We start from the raw sequence: 13,287 nt of genomic DNA, 5'->3' as shown, positions 1-13,287 counted from the left end.
AGGTTGGTCGCCGTGATCTACAAATACCCGATCGCTTAATGTAATCAGGGACTGAGATTAAGCGGTTCATGGGCAGGTTCCGCTACGTCAATGGTAACAGGCTGGGAATGAATTTGGGTCAGAAAAGAAGAGTGCTCGAATGACCGAGGCTGTTAAAGTGACCACTCGCGTAAAGCGGAAAATCCTGATTCAAGTACCTGTCCGGCACAAATTTTCACCTGTTCCCATTGATCCTGACAATCTGAGCTACAGGAGACAAGCAGCAAGTGAACATCTTAAAACTGGGAAGTGTTTTTTAAATATCGCCAGTGAAATCATCACCATGACTCAATCAGCAAGGGGGCATAAATGGGCTGTTGGATCATTTCCATAAATCAGAGTGGTGATTATGGAAAGACGTAAACGTAGGTGTAGTTTTAAGAAATTTCTAATAAATTTGATTTAACAAACGGATGGGCGTCGTATTAGTGGAAAAAATGACTTGTTGTTCACCCTAAAAAATTATTTTAGATTATTGAGGAGAAAATATTTAAAAGTTTACTCGGACACACTCTTTGAAATTCTGAACTTATTGAGGCTAAACATAGAGAGTGATGGGACATCTGAAACTTGTACAGAAAGCAGTCTGTAGTTATAAAAATCATAATAAATGAAAGAGAGGTTGTAATTGGGAACCGAGTGCGAAAGAACTGTAGCAGATCTCCTGTGTCATTCAGTCTGTACACAGAACAAGTAGTAAAGATAGCTATTGCAAAACCGGGAAAAGTAATTAAAGTTCAGAGAGAATGGTTAACAATTCCGATGACATTGTCATTCCATCAGATCTAACATTCTGCGTGGTGTCTGTTTGTTCTATATCGTGCTTCCCTACCACTTTCGCGCAACGACGCTCTGAGCGTGTTTTTTAGGGAATTGACTAGTTTGAACCTGGGACCTGTTGCTGGTAAGGAGACGCCAGACCACACATGACATGTAGAATTCAGAAGAGCTCAGTGAGACTAGCGATGATATAATCAAATACTTAATGATTTCAGCGTCAGCTCCACTGCACTCCCTGTAAAAGAATCTTAATACTAACTAAATTTAGTGGAAGGGGTTCAAGGCTTTCCTATTTTTAGTTAGCTGGTAAAATAACGTCGAAAAAGCAGTTAAGTTTACCATTGGAAATTTTATTCTACTCTCAAAACATTGTTTATAAATTGCACTATTGATAAAAGTAAATGTTTTAATACATGATGGTAAAAACCAACTACGTTCAACAAAAATGTGAACGAATATTCCCTGAGTGGGTTTCCAAGTTCTACAATGGATTGAAGGATGACCTATGCCATATCACATCTATAATCTAGGTATAAATTTTCACAAAAAAGAAAACTATCAAAATGATCTACAGTGATCCTCAATTATCTTTAATTACTTATCTAACTTGTCGTAAATTACAGTGGCTGATGTGGCTTCTCAATAACTATATAACAGAAAAATCATTGCGTTTCAGATTTTTACTTCAAGTGGCAAATGTGAACACCATGAGCTTTAATTGACGATCAACACTAGTATTACGCAAAAAGGGGGTGTAACAGATGAGACTTCTGCAGTTCTGAGTGAAGCTTTATGCACTGTTATGCGGCATCGCGTGCGTTCATTACCTTGTCGGTGTTCGTCAGGGGGCGGCGGGCAACACAGCTCCGCTCACCTCGCCGACTCGGAAGCAACTCCCTTCTAACTTCTCCTTACTACAATTTACCGAAGTTGGTTTAAAAAAACTATCTGGCTGTGTTTTCATCTGACCAGTCAGGGTCTCAATGTTAACCTTAAGCTCCGCCTACAAAAATTCTGTCTATCCAATGAGAAACGTTATACTTTTCGTGGTGGGGCAATGTTTTTAAAGTTTGCAACGTAATAGAGACGCGAAAAAGTCTCACGCTAAAACTTGCAGCTGGTGTGGTCTTTTTAGTGTTATCGTAAGATCTATACTGTTCTTTTGGAGGGCTCTATCTTTTAACATGGGCTGGGGGGTGGTCCTGACGTAACAGAGACGCGAAAAAGTCTTACGCTAAAACTTGCAGCTGGGGTGGTCCTAGTGGTTAGCTGGCGACGTGGGTGTCCAGTTCGTCCCTTATCGTAGGGCCTTCTAGCTTAACATGGTTCTGCTCTCGGCTTCTGTTCTCGTTTCTCCCCTCGGAACTGTGTCTGTCTCAGGGTGGGAAGGTATGACATGCATTTAGGCATTCTTGTGTTAGTCTGTGGTATTCCATTTGCTCACTCGTTACTCGTATTACTTTGGTTAATTTAATGTCACGATTTATTCTGAGCTATGTGACATACTACCGGATTTGCTTATCATGTCAGGGTTTTCATGGAAGGTGTTGGATTTGCCTACACCTTACACAGAGGCCCAAAGGACCTGGAAAGTCAGGTGAACGGAATAGATGCTCCTGAAAACAGGTTATGATTATCAACAAAAGTAGAACAAGGGGGAGTGAGCTGGAGTTAACTAAGGTAATCCAGATGGATAAGGTTAGGAAATTCAGCGCTAAATGCGGTAGACAAGGTTTGTTGTTTGGGAACAGACAGTAGCATAGGTAAAATGGATGTTGAATGTAGGCTGACAATGACAATAAAAATCTCTACTGAAAAAGAAAAGATTAATGTTAACCTTGAATATTAATTGAAGAGTAAGGAAGTTTTTTCTGGAAGTATCTGTCTCGAGTGTAGCACTGTATGCATGTGAAGGATGTGAAGAGAACAACAAAGAGTACTAACAAAGGCAAGTAGAAGTTATCGAAAGGTAGCAATACAGAAAGAGGCTGAAGATTTGAAGAGTGGGTTGGATAAGTGATGAAGAGGGACTTTATTCGAACTGAGGAGAAAAGTTTATGGTACATATTTACTAATGAAAGGGAAAGATTGATAATGACACATACTGAAGACGTAAAAAAGCATGTTTGTGACAGTGGGGGGGGGGGGGGGTGAAGGTGGGAAGGAGGGAGCGGGAGAGACTCGAAGCGGAGGGAGTTATAAGGGAGATTCCTTCATTGAAATGATAACAAAACAAGAATGAATTTCAGAGACGAGTTCTCTAGTTTTCTGCTGAGACACACAGTGTAGAAGGAATCGAGGAAGACCAAGGACATCATGGAAGAGGACAGTACAGGAAGAGGCCAAGAAAGAGGAGAAAACGTTTGCAGAGCGGAAGATCCTCTACCGAAGTCGAGTACTTACGCTCTGCATAAGAGCAACAGACACGTCTTTCGCTAATGATGACCAAATAAAAAGTGACTTAAGGATTTCGACTTCGGTAACAGCTGAATAAGGTGTCAGAGCAAAGATATGATCAATAACAAACCCCACTAAATTGACATCAGTATAAAATAAAAATTATCATAAACGTAAGCATTCATTCATCTTGGGTTCTTTTCATGAAAACTTACTTTTTGTGTCTGTGTTTGCTTTAACAATAAAAATGTTTTGTAAAAATTTCATCATAAGAGAATCACACTTCATTATTTTTCTCCATGAATGTATGTTTGAAGACACAATGGTATAAACAGTAGTTTAGGCAATTAAGGTCTGAATTTTTGAATATAATAATCAAACTTTCAAAACTACACCTATTTTCAGGCAACATTTACGTGCTGTTCGACAGAAAGACCAATCCACTTAAGATGGTTAAACAACTCTAAAACATGTATGGGTGAAGAAAAGAAAAGAAATTTTTTGTTGTTTTGCTCAAGGCGGGTAGATCCGTAGGGGGAAGTGTGCGTGACATGACAAGTGCCTTGTGTCAAATGTAGAATGTACAGTACTTTTCACATAGTAACTGCATGCATTTTTGACAAGGTGTGTTGTTGTAACTGACAGAAAGCCTCGTGAAAGCTGCGGCCTGCTACCGGACAACGTGGAGTCGCGCTGTCAGCAGGTGTACAACTACCACCGCTTGCTCACCTGGGACAATGAGCGAGGACTCCACATGGACATCTTCAAGGTACCTAGCGCTCGCTTTTCTCCGCCAAACACATTATCTGGTCGTGCCTTTTACTGAGACACGTATGGGTATGACTCTACGTAGGCTGTTCAGGTTTCTGACCTCAGATTTTCAAGATGTTATCACTCCAACAATTAACAGCCGAAGTGGAGTTTTTTTGAAAGCACAGTCAAAGATGTTAAACTGCATGACATCAGGCAGCTTATACGCGCAACTGTTACATACCCAGTCGGTTCAGTAAGGAGCAGGATACAATTTTTGCACGAGGAAAAAGTGGCATCTTTACTCGAACAAGCGTAGCGCGTCAACAATACTACTTTTTAAAGTTCAGCTGTATTCTCGTAGCAGTGTAACAAAGCTGTAAACATCAACGTATAGCCAATAAGGATCGAAACCAGTAAACGCCTCATTAAATTGCAGCGGTGACTGATATTATTAATCAGCTGTTTTTAGAAGAGTTTGGCAAACATCAATTTCGATTAACGAGATTTGCATGTTTATTCTTAATCACTGTTTTCCGGGCCACAGTAGAGTTCTCGTGCATCAGTTATTGGCCAAAAGTGGGATACTTGAACATCCTCTATATTCTTGGATTGGTCCTCCAGCAGACTTCATGTTCTTTCTCATTGTATTGTATTGAATTGTATGTTGACCGGGGACCTAGAAACGACAGAGAGGCTCCGTCCCCGCCGCAGCCCCACGACGACTACGGCAGTCCACTCCACCCCTCCGCCGCCCCACACCGAACCCAGGGTTACTGTGCGGTTCGGCCCCCGGTGGAGCCCCCCAGGGAACGTCTCACACCAGAAGAGTGTAACCCCTATGTTTGCGTGGTAGAGTAATGGTGGTGTACGCGTACGTGGAGAACTTGTTTGTGCAGCAATTGCCGACGTAGTGTAACTGAGGCGGAATAAGGGGAACCAGCTCGCATTCGCCGAGGCAGATGGAAAACCGCCTAAAAACCATCCACAGACTGGCCGGTTCACCGGACCTCCACACAAATCCGCCGGGCGGATTCGTGTCGGGGACCAGGCGCTTCTTCCCGCCCGGAAAGCCGCACGGCCAACCGGGCCGCCTTCTTCCCCATACTCATACCTGCTGTCAAGAGGGTAAATTTTGAGGATGTTCAGTCGATTCAGGGGAATGGGACGATTTTTCCGTCTAAGTTTTTGGAAAGGCGTACAAGATCAATGCTGCAATTGTGTGTCAAGGAAAGCGAAGCATGTTGAAAAGTAATATGACAGCAATTTTTAAGGCCATTTATTTTTTTATTTCGAGCTAATTCTGAATCTTGCTATGCTTGCTACTTGCTAGGCTGAGGGCCTATATGTCTTAGTGTATTAGTACGGGACTGGGTTTTGATGTTGAACTGTGTCCTTACGCTATGAAAAGTTTCAACAAAATCGATCAACACAATGGTAGTGGATGGTTGGTAGCACAAAGATGTATTTGCGATCGACGCAAAAACGTCATGTAGGTAGTTTGACGCAAAAGAAACAAGACTGATGCTGCCACTGAAGTTCTCGCTTCTTTCTCGCCGAGTCATCAGTAAGTTTTTACATCCTACCAGATAACATTCCGTTCACGCTGTCTCCTCGCCTGAATATGAGCGGCACTCCGAATAAGTTGAATGAGAGTATTTTATTGCTGTCTTATCTGGAACACATTTCGCTAAATCGCAATCACATTGTGACGCTCGTTTCAGACTTCTCTGTTCCGAATACTAGCAATGGGCTGTATTTGCATTTCAAAGATGATGAGGACGTCCAACTTCGTTTTTCAGGGCTGGTCCTGTTAAGATGCATGTTTAACAACACTGTCGTATGGAGCTAAATAAAATTCATGTCTCGCCTTCTCACCTTAGCGTACAATTTCAGCAGAACAGTGACCGCCATCGATTCGCTGTGAAGGTGTAAGCGATGTGATCAGCTCACTGTGTAGCGATCTGGTTACAATCATTACATATACATGTATGCTGTCTGTTTTAACATGAGCCAGCTACAGGGTGTACCGTACAAAACAAAATGTTGCAGGTGAAAAGTTGATGTTGGTAAAAGGGACATTTATCTGAGTTACAATTAGCCACATCCTAACAACCACTTCCGCATGGCGGGGTCAACTTTGTATTATCAAGTGGGAACTCCCAATTTTTACTTCATATTCGGATACTATGCCAAAAAATACGTATGGTTTATTCAAAATTATTTTTTCCCACTCGTGGTAGACGGCTCTGCAACTGATAAGTATAAAGTGTGCCTGTTTTGGCAAATAAGAATCGACGCATTTGATTCTATATTTCATTTACTACGTAAATGTAAGCGTTTTACTTTTAACGTTAGATACTGATGTTCAAACGTTACGAGAGCGTGGCAAATGTGATTCTACAGTGTATATAATATGGTTAGACACTGACTTCTCAGGCAAATATGGTAACGTAATTTTCTGTTCCCGTCAGGTTTGATTGCGGTGTGCCCCCAAACCATTCGAATCGTTGATTTCGGAAGCCACCTTCGAAACCCGCAATCACAGTGACTGATTTCGGTGTGTGTTTTCATACAACTGCCATAATTATCGTACTGGGCACTGTGCAGCTATCGGCAGAATACAAGCCACAACCACTGCAATAAGGTAAACTGTTTATGAAGTGATATCGACAGACGAGCGTGCCATGGATACTCACCGAAATCACGCCCCCAATGGTGAGAGGCAAGGGGGCTCACCGTTATCAACACCCCAATGGGAACAGAAAACTTTCAACCAAGTTGTTGTTCCTGGATCACACTAACCGCAGTTTCTAACTAGATATTGGAAATGCTAACTTAGCTAACTGTAATGAACTGTATAATCAAATTTGGCAGATTAAAGTAAATTCAGGACATTAATATAAATCTTTAGAATACAAAGTTTTACATTTACATCATAAATGAAATCTAAAACCAAACGTGTCGGTTCTTAATTGCATAAAGGGGCATACTAGATATTTGGCCATTGCAGCACCACGTACCGCGAATGAAAAATAATGCTTTAAGTAAACTGTACCTATTTTGTGCTGTAGAATCGGAATCTGCAATAAAAACGGGGTGTTCCCATTTGAAAATATAATGTTGATCCCACCCACGCATGACGGTTGGTTAGGAGGTGGCAAGTTGTAGCACAGACACATGTTCCCTTTACTAATATTAACTTTTCACCTTCATCTAGAATATTTTTGTTTTGTACGTTGCGTCGTTTTCGAGATTTTAATTGTATCTCTATAATACGAATACCATATATATCTATTATGTCCCTTTTAGAGATCGTGTGAACTTCAGCCAATCACAGCTTCATTTTGTTTTCTCCTTTTCATTTCTCCCCAATACCTCTTCATTAATCCACTGAGTTTTTCCTTCCTGCTGTCTGTCCATTTCCTCCCCGTTGTGTCATTCGATGAGGCTTGTTCAGGGTTTCTTGTTTCTGATTATATTTCTGAATTTTTTCTGTTCTCAATTCCATATTCTGAATTTTTCAGTTGTTGCAAGTCTTGTGTTTCTTTCATCCAGCTGGTCTTAATTTTCATAGTAAGCCTCTTTTCATTCATCCTACGTATGTGTCTGTAGAACTGTTGACGTCTTGAAAGTTCCTGGCAGATTAAAACTGTGTGCCGGACCGAGACTTTCGGGGGCAAGTGCTCTACCAACTGAGCTACCCAAGCACGACTCACGCCCCGTCCTCACAACTTTACTTCTGCCAGTACCTCGTCTCCTACCTTCCAAACTTTACAGAAGTTTCATATCAGCGCACACTCCTCTGCAGAGTGAAAATCTCATTCTGTTGACGTCTTCTCATACACTGATTGTATGTTCATAAAGTTCCTTTAAAGGTCGCCTGACCCAAGTTCTGTCTCACAGAACAATGTCGTAGATTTTTCTAAGAACTTTTAGTTCTTGTTTCTCTTCGTCATGAAATTTGTCATTCCTCTAATTACAGTGGTTTCTGCCACATACAAGGCTTCTCGTAAAACAAAAGTGTATTGTGGTAGTACGCCAATTGTAGTTTGAATATTTTTTCTGTATTGAAGATTGTGTTCAGTCCTGGGGTTGGATAGTTTCTCCTGTGTACTTGACGTGAGGGACCTGTGTGATTTTTCCATACTGTATTTTCAGTAGGAGTTTTCCGGTTGATTTGGTGTTCATGCACTGAGTTTTTGTTAGGAAATTAGTAATTCGTTTTTACAGGATATTTCATGTAGTTTCTCTACTGCTACCTTAGCTACATCTTCTTTGTTGGTTAATGTAGCCTATTCACCGGCAAATCCCAAGCATTTCACAGTGACTCTTTTTCCTTTTTCCTTTCCAATTTGAATAACTTTGGCGTGGTTTCCCTATTCTCTGATTAATTTTTTCCAGTACGATACTGAACAAAAATTGCGATAAGCTGCCTCCTTGTTGGACTCCGTGTGAATTTCAAATGAGTTCTACCCTTCTCTCGCGAATGTCACTTTTGCCGGTTATGTTTCCTAGATAATGGCTCTGGTTTTTCTATCGACTCGTAATTGTTCTGGGTTTTTGAACAACGTTTGTCTGTCAACAGAATCATAGAATTTACGCCGCGCGGTGTGGCCGCGCGGTTTGAGGTGTCATGTCACGGATTGGGCGGCCCCTCCCGCCGGAGGATCGAGTACTCCCTTGGGCATGGGTGTCTGTGTTGTTCTTAGCGTAAGTTAGTTTAAGTAATGTGTAAGTCTAGGGACCGATGACCTCGCAGTTTGGTCCCTTAGGAATTCAGGTACACACATTTGAACATAAGCTTTTATTGAAATCCGGAAATGTGACTATAGTATTACGGCAGCGTCTGATGTGTAGTATGGTTTTGAGGTTTCAGATTTTCTCTTCCTGAATACCACCTGATAGTCGTCAGTCTGTGGATGTGCTTACGCCTCATGTCAGTTTAGTAAGGCTTCAGAGGGAATTATATAAGTTATTGGAGGAAGTGAGATTCCTCTGTAGTTCTTCGTATCTGTTTTGTCTCCTTCCTCGTGGAGTGGCTATATCAAGGCGCTCTTTCATTATTTTGGGTTTCCACTGTTTTCCAGACTTCTGAAACTTTTCTGTGAATTTTAGGTGTTCTGTTTTTCTGGTCCAGTTTCCATAATGCTGTAGTAATTCCATCTTCGCAAGGTGCCCAGTTGTTTTTGAATTATTTGATTATTTTCACTACTGCTTCGTATGAGGGTAGAAGCGAATCAGGATTTGGTGCTCGTTTAGCAAATGGGGTGAGGGGCGGTGTGTTTACCCCGTAAATAAGCGTGCATGTGATTTGGTAATCGTCTAAGAAGCGATGGGGGAATGTGTAATAGTATAGGTACACGGCTAACGAAATGCGAGTTTCTCCTCGCAGTGGCTGCCTGTTTCTTCTGGGTCTGCTCGCCCAGGCGTGACCCTGGACACGTATACCACTTGAATGTCGAAATCACAACACAAGACAGCACAACACAAAGGAAATTGTGATTCGGGCACTGGTACTTCCCGAAGGTTGGGCGAAGGGCCAGTTATTGTGCAAGTTACATTCCGAACTCGGCGGGTAGCTTACATACTTGGAAGGTGCTAACAGCATGCCTGCCGCTGTGGCCGATCGATTCTAGGCGCTTCAGTCCGTAAAACCACGTGGCTGCTACGGTCGCATGTTTTAATCCTGCCTCGTGCATGGATGTGTGTGTTGTCCTTAGCTTAGTTAGGTTTAAGTAGTTCTAAGTCTAGGGTGCTGATGACCTCAGACGTTAAGTACCATTGTGCTTTGAGCCATTTGAACGATTTTTTTGCTGACAGCATACAGTGGGTAATTACGTACACTCAGCCTCAAAAGAAACTGTACCAATATTATTAAGGAAATGAGCTATGTAGTGGCTTCTAAAGTATTTCAGCAATCGTCAGAAAATCGTAATTTTGCTGTTAATCAGTGTGTTCAGGGAATAAATGACACATATTCTTCCAGGATATAGCACTCTTCAACACTGGAAAAAAAGTTATTTTCGGGAACAAATACTTCATTTGGTAAGTTATTATCCGGGGCGATAAATTTCTTCCAGATAGCGTGACGTTTCTTCTGGAAATGTACTTTCGTTCGGGTTTCAAGGTACTACGTCCTGTTGTACCACACATTAAATGGTTCAAATGGCTCTGAGACTATGGGACTTAACTGCTGAGGTCACGAGTCCCATCACGAGTCCCATAAACTTAGAACTACTTAAACCTAACTAACCTAAGGACATCACACACACCCATGCTCGCCCGCATCTCGTGGTCGTGCGGTAGCGTTCTCGCTTCCCACGCCCGGGTTCCCGGGTTCGATTCCCGGCGGGGTCAGGGATTTTCTCTGCCTCGTGATGGCTGGGTGTTGTGTGCTGTCCTTAGGTTAGTTAGGTTTAAGTAGTTCTAAGTTCTAGGGGACTTATGACCACAGCAGTTGAGTCCCATAGTGCTCAGAGCCATTTTTGAACATCCATGCTCGAGGCAGGATTCGAACCTGCGACCATAGTTGTCGCGCGGTTCCAGACTGTAGCACGTAGAACCGCTCGGCCACCCCGGCCGACACACATTAAATGCATGTCGTTCTAGTCTCTACAGCGAGCACTGCTCGTTCTACGACGGACATGTCATATACGTCGCAGTGGACACGCGAAAGACGGCTGTGTATTATTTTTTAAAGGTAGCACTACACACTATGGTGCGCCAGGCAGTTATGAATATTAATGAGCTCACAACCTCGTGCATCACACACGTTATTGATTTAAGACCTTGCAGCGTTGGAGGTATTCACTTCTGATCATTGGCTTCGCACCTTATACTTGATTAGCAACCTCTGGCAGCTGTTAGTCAGACTGTCGGATGACGCTGACCTGTTGTTTTCTGCAGGTGCCCACGTGCTGCACTTGCCAGGTGACCGCCGTGCACCCGCTGCTGCAGCGGCCCAGCAAGCAGCCGACACAGCAGCAGCAGCAGACCGGCGCCAAACACCACGACGTCGATAACGACGCCGACGCAGCGGCTGTCGTTCCGTCCCGGCTACCATCCATCACCACCCCGTCGGTAGGCATTTTAATAATATTACTGAAAAGCACGACATGCCGAGCGAGGTGGCGCAGTGGTAAGCACACTGGACTCACATTCGGGAGGACGACGCTTCAACCCGCGTCAAGCCATCCTGATTTAGGTTTTCCGTGATTTCCGTAAATCGCTTCAGGCAAATGCCGGGATGGTTGCTTTGAAAGGGTACGGCCGACTTCCCCCCCCCCCCCCCCCCTCCCAACCATTGCCAACCCGATGGGGCCGATGACCTCGCTGCTTGATCTTCTTCCCAAAATCAACCAACCAACCAAAAGTACGACAGTAAGACATCAGTATTCTTATTCTTATCTGTGGTTCCATGTACGTGCTACTGGTTGCTTATGAAACTACATAAATCTGTAGAGGATCATCTTTAATCTAAAATAGTCGTATCACCAGAATAATTGCGCACATGAGACGCCAGCATAAACTGTGAATTTTAAACACAAAAAAAACTTGAATTTGACCCTCATATGAATGAGAAAAATAGAGATACGTATTATTGTTGGTATTGAGAAGAAACAACAATGCAAAGACTGAACTCGGAAACATCGCAGCTTCATATTACAAAGACATTATATCGGTGCTGGAGGGAGGAAGAAAGATGCCTGTGAGGCGATCTAAATATCGAAGAGTTCCAAATGACATTTGGTTCGCTGCGCAGCTTCTGGAGCCAATTACGTCAACTGTTAATTATAAGTAATGCTTTTAAAGCAAAATGTAATGAAATAGATTAATTAAAGTACTGTTCTGGACTGTGGCTTTTGGAAATCAATAAAATTAGAGCTCCAGGAATGCAATTAAAAGTACATCACAGCTGATTTCGTTTTGATATGAGTAATTAACTTTAGATCATGGTTAAATTTGTAATGGTTACTCTTTACAACGTTAATTCATAGTCATAACCTGAACTGCATAAACTATAACGTATTTACACCACTAACTAAGATGCGAGAACAAAAATATTCCCGTTATTTTACGACTAATGGTATCAGGGTCACTTTCCTGGTTGTTAAGAGTTAATGAGTTGGAGGCCAATGTAACTCGATTATTTATAGGGGTATTTTGGTGCCCTTACCTGGCTGTATGCAGCTGGTGTATTGGAATTAAGTGATCCAGTTGTCACCTAGCATCGATCAGGTCGGAGCGTCTATACTACCTGCACTTGGCTGTAGCCAGGATGGAAATGACCAGGCGTTTCGCATAAATTACTCTGATTATCATTATCCCCAATCAAGACCAAAGCCTTGAGCGACCACTCCTGCATTTCATATCAGTCACAACGACAATGTCTCCCACAGTACCATCAATCTCAACTCTTGCCAGGCCTTTTGCAAATTTCTTCCTGTGTCTGTTCTTCCTTTTGATTCGAACCCTAGGATTCTCTGTAGCACGATTGGGATTGTTTGTTGACTACTTCTGTTGTTAACCAGTAATGGACTCTTTACTCTTGCTTAAACACAATATCTCCCTAAAAACTGAGCAAAGTAACGTTTAATAAGCCAACACTTTGCGGGAATCTACAAAACTCTATGTCCTACAAGGCCATAAAGCTGTAACACAAGTGGACACAGCTCTGACTCGACCACTGCATGCTACACTACTGGCCATTAAAATTGCTACACCAAGAAGAAATGCAGATGATAAACGGGTATTCATTGGACAAATACAGGGTGTTACAAAAAGGTACGACCAAACTTTCAGGAAACATTCCTCACACACAAAGAAAGAAAATATGTTATGTGGACATGTGTCCGGAAACGCTTACTTTCCATGATAGAGCTCATTTTATTACTTCTCTTCAAATCACATTAATCATGGAATGGAAACACACAACAACAGAACGTACCAGCGTGACTTCAAACACTTTGATACAGGAAATGTTCAAAATGTCCTCCGTTAGCGAGGATACATGCATCCACCCTCCGTCGCATGGAATCCCTGATGCGCTGATACAGCCCTGGAGAATGGCGTATTGTATCACAGCCGTCCACAATACGAGCACGAAGAGTCTCTGCATTTGGTACCAGGGTTGCGTAGACAAGAGCTGTCAAATGCCCCCAAAAATGAAAGTCAAGAGGGTTGAGGTCAGGAGAGCGTGGAGGCCATGGAATTGGTCCGCCTCTACCAATCCATCGGTCACCGAATCTGTTGTTGAGAAGCGTACGAACACTTCGACTGAAATGTGCAGGAGCTCCATCGTGCATGAACCACATTTTG

General features: G+C 42.6%; 1 protein-coding gene across 1 annotated transcript in view; it reads left to right on the top strand.

Moving 5' to 3' along the window:
- LOC126419629 (uncharacterized) overlaps positions 1–13,287 on the top strand; it is a 182,520-nt gene that overhangs the window by 156,711 nt on the left and 12,522 nt on the right. The window contains exons 10-11 of the mRNA XM_050086817.1: positions 3,862–3,985; positions 10,876–11,049. Of these exons, the coding sequence (XP_049942774.1) occupies positions 3,862–3,985; positions 10,876–11,049 (298 nt within the window). The remainder of the gene's footprint in view (positions 1–3,861; positions 3,986–10,875; positions 11,050–13,287) is intronic.

Source organism: Schistocerca serialis, chromosome 9 (assembly GCF_023864345.2).
Source record: "Schistocerca serialis cubense isolate TAMUIC-IGC-003099 chromosome 9, iqSchSeri2.2, whole genome shotgun sequence".
Classification (NCBI taxonomy): Eukaryota; Metazoa; Arthropoda; class Insecta; order Orthoptera; family Acrididae; genus Schistocerca; species Schistocerca serialis.
This window is presented reverse-complemented; position numbering and strand designations above follow the sequence as displayed.